The sequence below is a fragment of the Botryllus schlosseri genome, chromosome 16, assembly GCF_051294905.1.
Source record: "Botryllus schlosseri isolate E-star chromosome 16, Bs_hap1, whole genome shotgun sequence".
NCBI lineage: Eukaryota > Metazoa > Chordata > Ascidiacea > Stolidobranchia > Styelidae > Botryllus > Botryllus schlosseri.
In genome coordinates this window covers 6938579-6946829 of record NC_137251.1, presented here as the reverse complement: position 1 = coordinate 6946829, position 8251 = coordinate 6938579, and the positions used below count along the sequence as shown (strand labels likewise).

The 8251-nt window shown below is 38.3% G+C and overlaps 1 protein-coding gene across 8 annotated transcripts in view; it reads left to right on the top strand.

The window, feature by feature from the left end:
• Window positions 1-3712: 3712 nt before the first annotated feature.
• The window catches only part of LOC145458693 (calcium/calmodulin-dependent protein kinase type II subunit alpha-like), a 35912-nt gene continuing 31373 nt past the window's right edge, over window positions 3713-8251 (top strand). For 5 of the 8 annotated variants that reach the window (XM_080337143.1, XM_080337145.1, XM_080337144.1 and 2 more), the window contains exons 1-2: window positions 3713-3935; window positions 7029-7123. In XM_080337143.1, coding sequence (XP_080193269.1) covers window positions 3856-3935; window positions 7029-7123 — 175 coding nt within the window. In that variant the 5' untranslated portion in view covers window positions 3713-3855. The remainder of the gene's footprint in view (window positions 3936-7028; window positions 7124-8251) is intronic. The other 3 variants (XM_080337148.1, XM_080337146.1, XM_080337147.1) reach the window with 1 other exon arrangement.

The following is an 8251-nucleotide window of genomic DNA, read 5'->3' as shown; positions in this document are numbered from 1 at the left end:
CTACTCAAGTACGAGTAGTAGAAGTACTTCTTCCATAAGCAACCTAAAACTACTTGAAGTAGAAGTAGAATTTACTGACTTTAAAAGTACTCAAGTAAGTAAGTAGTTGTGAAAACGATTCTAATTCGTTCACATGGATTGTAAAAAGGTGCAAATTGAGCTATACAAAAGGTGACGAGCTTGATTCATATTGATGCATACCAGCAGGTATCCAATTTTCGATAGCATAAGCATTCTTCCACATCATAGGATGAAAATGATAGTATTATTAGAGAAAACAGAGGATAAGCATCGCATTTCCATAATACATTTTAGAAAATAGCATGGTATGGCGCCATCCCCCATGTTGTAAGGTCCGCAGTTTAGTCGAAGAGAAATACGGATAAGTTGTATAAGATACGGTGTAAACACTTTGCGCGATTAGTAAACGTTCATAAAAATATCGGGGACCGTAAAAATGCTATGTGTAGCTTTATTTCCGGAAATTAAAGGCATTACTACACTTGCTTTTATACTTTAACTGTAATTTCATCGAGACAAAAGAACTGATATTTGTGCAACTTTGCATTTGTTCATAGGTTAAATACCGTAATAAATGATCAAACTGAAATACAAAAGAACAGTTGCATCGACTAGCCGAATCCCTATTGCTCCAACAACTCACAAGACGTGGGTGCTAATTCATCCATGCACGCACGTCGCACCATCACAACAACAACAAGACGAGATCGCTCATGCGTTTAGGGAAACTATTAGAGAGAGAGATAGTAGTAAGAGATAATCACACAATATTGATTATAACTCAAAGTATATGATACTGGGAATTGAAAATAAAACATAAATACAATACTTCTAAAAGCGGAACACGTTTTTCATGCCTTCAGTCCAGGAAGTTTCAAAGGCGGTATGCTAAAACTAACAAAAAAGTCAGAATCCACTTTTCCAGGTTAGGACGTGCCATGGACATAGATTACGATATGACAAGTAAATGATAGATTGAGAAACATCAGTTTCAAACGATATGATGAGCCATATATACTGAGATGAATTATTTCAGATGGGCGAAGGTTCTAGATATCCCTGTGTGATCGGAATCACGCCAACCCGCTACCTAAATTATATTCATCGAGACTTTCGTGAAATCATACTGGTAACTTCGTATCCACTGCGCGCGAAGTGCGACGAAAATTCTGGGCTTTACTCAACTTTTATGAAAATTAAATGTTGATACTCCGTGAAAACAGCCCCGAAAATCCTCAGGCTATCTTCTTGATTAGAAGATTGAACTACTTCTACTTGACAAACTGAAAATAGCGAAAAGTAAGTAAGTAGATCACAAAATATTACGAAGTAGAAGTAGCGAAAATCAGATCTACTTGAGTAAGTGCCAGAAGTAGGGGAAAACTACTTGAGTACTTCGAAAAATTAGAAGTACTTCGTTACTGACCACTCCAGTGACCACCTCTGGATATTAGTCGACTTACATGATGACCTGCGACACCACATATTCCGCCTCAGAGTAGTTGAAACAGTTGGCTTGCTAATGACATATATCGGATCATAGCTTAGATATGTTTTCATCCACTGCTCGATATGTTTGGCTCACGTGCCGCTTCAAATGAGGCACCTTTCGCTTTAGCTACACTCTGACAGTCAGCGTGCTGTTGATACTCTTCAACACTCTATTCCTATCAAAGTTACAATACGGAATTCTTTGTTGGGGTGCTGCCTGCAAGAATACGATTGACCCACTGCAAAAACTTGAACATCGGATCATCCGTGTCATTGCCAAAGCCCCACGAGCGCCTGGATGTGTGACTGATATATCGCTTCTCAAAAGATTTGGTGTTCTAAACTTAAAAGATATGAGGAAGCTAGAAATTGCAAAGTTTATGTATCAGTTCCATAGTGTGTTAAGTGAAACGAAATATATACAAGTTCACAAAATCATATGTTAGCCTACGTTGATACTTACGTTAGAAAATACTTCAGTGCAGCGTTATAAGTATATAAAAAATGTCAATTTGAATTACCCCCCAAAATTGGTAAATTGCCCGTTGTACACGCTTTTTATTTGAAATTAGTGGTGTTAACTTGAAAAAGGTCGTCGCTGTCGATCGAACCACGAATTTCCTATTTAGCGTCATTTCTGCCCATTTTCACTCGAATCCATCCATTATCATAGCTCTAAAAGTTGTAAAGAAGGACGAATTGCCAAAAAAGGAGGACTTTTAGGCGTCTTCGGAGGACATTTTCAAAAACCTTAAAAAGGAGGAGAAGTCCTCCTAAAGGATGACGTATGGAAACCCTATACCTATTACAGACTTCGCAGGTTTCAGTTTGGACATGGACAGCGAATACCGCCAATGGTCAGAGTCCGAACCGAACACACTATAATTCTATAAACAAACAAATATAATCGCAGCAAAGTACCGAAACAAAGCAATAGTATTTAATGATATTATAATTGAGTAGAAGTACCTCTTTGCTCCTTAGAACCTCTCTTGTCAACATCGTTGAACTTTTGGAAAGTAGACCGAACTGCGTTTCCCATTTCGCCGCTTCATTGTAGCTGATTAGCGCCTCAATGTGGCTGATAGATGTCTTCCCTGCTGACATTCTGTCTGCAGCTCGGATGGGTTGCGTACCGGCTCCATTTGGCAGGCTGGCTGCATTGTTAATCGGGAATTCGGCGCAGCATATTTTATTGTATTGAGGTACTGCGGCTCGAAAACCGTATGAATTATAATCCTAACCGTCTATCATGGCCGTAACCTGTCTAGTCTGAAGTGCGCCCTTATACGGATTATACCAGTAATCGACACCAACGAACATGATCTGCCGGAATCTGTTGATGACAGTGAAGGTGTCAAGACAGCATACTCGCTGAGTTGTTATTTCACCTAAAGGGAACTTTGAGATATACTTAACAACGAACATGATGAATATGGGTATAGTAGTTGCTAGTTGGTATCATAGTATCAACTCAGCAGTCAAATACTGCAATGGTAGACGACGAATTCTGGTTACCGTACCGTATTTATTTTATTGCTTTCACAAGAAATGATAAACAATCAATATAGCCCGATAATCGAAAATCTGATGACGTGCAGCGAGCTACCGTGCAATCATGACTGTGGGTGACGATGTATCAGATGAAATTGACCTTGAGAACTTGTTCGAATGCACTATAGCCAGGAGCCCAGGACTAACACTTTCGATTTGTGCCATTCTGGTTATTAAGGTTATCTATGATCGGTAATTATATTGAAGATATACAGTAGTAGGATTTAGCATAATGAATTTAGTATGTAGCTACCATGATTGTCCTTTATTGATGCACAGTTTTTACACACAGGCTATTTCAAATCTTGTGCTACTAACGCAATGTCGTTTAGGTAAGGCTATCCGATCTTTTATCTTATTCGCACTCATCTGTAGGACCAGTGAAGTAGATGGTGCAGACATAGTCTAAGGCTTCAAGATATCTTCTACCACCCAAAGTTGCCAGAGATTGTAGTGAACGTGTCCGTGTTGCCAAATACGGAAGTTCATTATTTGAAAAATAGATCTGAGAAAATCGAGATATTTATGCAATCTAGAATGATCTCAAATACTAACGTCCTCCAGACCTATACTGGCCAAGTTATTACTGCTAGGTACTTAGTATATTTGGTCACTGAATGTCAATTGTTATTTCTATAACCAAGGTATGATAACTTTGATTAAATGTTTTCTGCAGAGAAGTATATGCTAGTTGAATTTTCCGACGCTGTGAGTTTGGGAATGAGATAAAAGCGATTACAGCACTATTTTGTTCGTATTTGAAGAGGTCTTCCTCACCCAACCTGTGAAATGAGCAGGCCGAATGACGCCGGGAGCTATAAAACCACCAACTTTACGGATTTGTATGAATTGAGAGAGGAGCTGGGAAAGTAAGATCTGATTAAGGTCGAAATAGGCCCAGATTTGATAACCTACGCTTAATTCTGATGGGTTAATAACGATACTGTATACCATGACATGGGGTCGTTGATTACGAGTAGGATATCGAAATATTTTCAGTAACCGTAAGGAATTTGATTCTAAAGGACCTATAATTTCAATGTAATCTGTGATGTTGCATATCTAATCGACTGCTTCCAAATATGACAATTACAGAACTTTTCAGCTTTGCAAGACCAATGACGCACGCTATTGAGACATGAAATTGTAATCTAAGGCTAACTATAAACGGAACTGAGAATAGCAAGATTGGCTATAGCAGTATTCACTGTGGAAACTTTTAACGCATTATTGTTATGCAATCACCCATCCATTTGCTATGCTCATTGGCATTGCCTATTGCTTCCACCTTTGTATGTCGGTTTTTATTTGGTGCTCGTATGTTAATATGAAAACCATAGTCCTACCATTTTTCAAGTCACTTACAGGTGCGGCTAGCTTGTATACTGTAAAGTGGAAGCACCTCTAAGCTTAAATTACGAATTTATGATCAGCTGCATGTCGGAATATGATTTCGATTAGTCAAGTGATATTTGAATGCAGTAACGATCTTCACACACAGGTGTTGAATGACTTTTTGCTGCTGATCGGGTGATATTTAAACTGGATCTACACCGTTTCAATGATTAAGGATTCTATACCTTTGGTGTACTTCTGAAAGTGATGGCCCGTAATAGATCGTCACTCACTCTTCTTATCTGTGTGAATCGTATGCATATTGCATATGCATTTTGTGTCACGAGTAGGATTATTCATTATGGAAGAACCACTTTGCAAGAACCACCCTGCATTCAGTTTTGGTAATCTTTTGAGGCACTATTTGGTTGCGTGGCGGGCACCAATCCTTATCTTCCAATTCTTCACTTGAAATTGCTCTCAGCAACCCACTCATCTTTAGTACCATACTTGTATCGTCTTTCCCGTTTTTGTTGTATATGAAATGGTCAATTCGGGCTTTCGTACACATATTTTCAGTGCTATTGCAGCATTTGGTAGCTTATGTGTGACTTGCTCAAAGTCACTGCAACGCCAATCAACAGTTACTCACGAGGTACCCGTTTAGGAACTTTTGATTGGAAAATACTGTAGAAAGCCACAACACTACCAACTCTGATTCTATAGGCAACGTAAAAGCATTTCCACAGTAGTGTAATTCATTACTTTGTCTGAAATCCTTTTTCTGTGATTGGAATAGTCACAAAGAATTCTATTTCATTGATCTTTCAATATCATATCGGAATTCGGACCAATGAAATATGGCATTGTCCGTAAGTTAGAAGTTGTATAAGTCTACTCCAATGTAGGCTATTTTACTCCTAACTAGAAGCTATTTGAAGAACATTGTATTCCCTTGAGCGTGACTGCAATATCAGCTATGAGTCCTATGACAACGCCTTTTCATTTTTGTGTCTTGCATGTATAACAGCGTACAGTTAGCTTGGCATTGAGGAGAATCGGGATTTCAATTGAATAGGCAATGCTGGTACAATAGCCATGTGTTTGATTTTGTTCAATGACATTTTTCCTGTTCCAGACTGCTAGTAGATGTAATGGATAGTAACTTCCGGTTGGAAACATGTCATTACTTGAAGTTGTAAAGTCAAGCAACTTCTTCCACATAGGCCTACAGCCCTACACCCTACATAAATTCTGAATGTAGGCTATACGCTGTTAGTGTTCCCATTGAGGTGAGGATAAATTATGTCACAATTCTGACCTTGGATATGATGTTATTCTGAGTTCATTGGCAATTACATGTACTAGATGTTTCACATTGCTATCGTTCACTGATCGTTATCCATCTATCACCAGAACTACATTGCTATCGTTCACTGATCGTTATCCATCTATCACCAGAACTATATGTAGCATACTTCAACCAATGCCGTGACTATTACTGTTCATTTCGATCAACACACACAATGTGGCGTTAAGGTGTACAATATGTGAACTAGCAGATCTTTTTGCTGCCTCTGGTACAGTTACAGTGTCTTAAACACTAAACACACATCCTTTTCATCAAAGGTTTTGAATTATGATGTTCTTCGAAATCAAAATACCAAGTTCTCTCAAATCCGTGTCTTCCATAGGTTACATAAGTTGGGAATATGGGGACATAGTGGCTGTCATTCACCTGACTTAGTGTCCACTTTGATACTCTACTGCAGGCTTTATCAGTCAATTTAAAATTCTATAACATGCATGGAGGTGCTCTTGAGTTGTGTTGCCTTGATTCACCTAATCTAGAGGATGTAGAGCGCAGACCGACTTTGTCTTTTCATTGTGATATTGCTTATAGCCTACATAAGTGTCTTATCTCTTATTATTTATAGTGGATTGATGTTTATTTCACCATTCTCACGTGGCATTGCATTGGCAAAAGCTACAGTGCGACATTGAGATGTATATGTATAATGCACACAGAGTTTGAAAATGGGACCTAGTAATGTATTCATTACTATTACATATATGAAATGCTCCAAAAACTTGTCTCGAGCGAAAAAGAACATGGCTGTAATGAATAGCTATTATTGCTTTGGAAGTGGACGTTACATAAGGTGCGAAAGCAACCAAGAAAAATATTATTATCTATAATAGGCCTACTGTTTGCCATCAGTTCAACGAATTATATTTTGTTTGTAAATTCAAAACTTTACGAGCAGTTGATCGTGTGCGGGAAGCGATTTTGACACAAAGAGTCTGTACCTGGTGCTGTAACATTTCTCTCTACTGTCTGCACATTTTTGATGATTTTGTAGCCTATTTCTGGTCGAGTGTGCTGTGCATGTCTCTTAGCTCGTTCTTCTAATTTTGTACTACATTTGAAGGCCAATGTGGGATTAGTTGATTGACTTCACCGGAATCAGAATGGAACATGACACGATGATGATTTTTATGAAGTCAATTACTACTAAGCCGCACAACACTAGATATTTTGAATTTGTAGTGTAATGGTAGCAGTGAATGGATCATTATCAAGAATTAAATTGCATCTTTAATTGCTGATAAATCTGTCTCTGCAGGGGTGCCTTCAGTATTGTGAAGAGATGCGTTCATAAACAGACCGCCCAGGAGTACGCTGCAAAAATTATCAACACTCAAAAATTGAATTCTAGAGGTATGTAGCCTATTTTACTGAGTTCCAGTAATCGAGCCCATATCGACTTGAAATGCCGATTGCAGGCCAATGCGCTCTTTTTCTATTATTTGAGGTGGCGTGTGCTCTGATTTTATGAGATGATTCTTAAGTATGTTGCTGTCTATGTTTCCAACCTCGATTTAATTTTGCACTGGTAACTGGCAGAACACTGTAAACAATTGCAAATAACTACAAATTTTCTGTGCCTGGCACATTGCATATGTCTCCGAACCTGCAATTTTATCACTCTGTTCCTCTATTTCTATGGATTATTTACGTCAGTAAAATTAGTATCTTTTCCACTGAGCGTATTCTTTCAGAAAGGTTAAATAAATTCACATTGTGTGGTTATTTTCTCCCAGCCGTTGTATTTGAACTATTCATTTCGGCTTAGTAAATATTGACATTATTGAGTGGTACTTTTAATTTTGGGCGGAATCATTCAGGAATCCCTGGGAGTGAAGTAATTTGAGTTTATGACGATGGCAAGCAATACTTATACCACTGATATATATTGGCTAGGAAAAAATCTACATTGCTTCAGTTGCTTGGGCTCTCAAATGCACTGCAACTGGCACAGAGTTCGCACCTACAGTACGTAGGCTAGGTCTTTCTACTGAACCATAGCTTGGCTTGTGTCCATGTCATGCCACACATGTTAATGACATAGGTAGGTAATTGTAATGAGCACAATAAACATGTACAGGTGATAGAATTGAGTGCAATTGGTTTTATGACACTTCATGCATTGATGTTCAGCTGTAGCTGTTATCGCTCACCATCCTGCTGAACAAATACGAATACAATATACCTGAAATTCAGAAATAGCCAAGTATATCATTGATTGTTTATAATTGTTTGGTCCACTCATGTTAATATTGGACTAGGGTTGCCGTCCCAGCTAAACTCGCCAAATTCTGAGGTTTCCTGTGATGTCATGAAGGAAAGTTTTTAATTTTTTATTGGTATTGCCACTGCTGCTTTAACCATGGGTATTTCCAGCAGTAGTAAACTATTAATATCATGGAAAACTGAATGAGCATAGGGAATGTACATTAGAATCAGTCACAACAATCTTGAAATTAACTGATACAAGGCTTAGTGCCG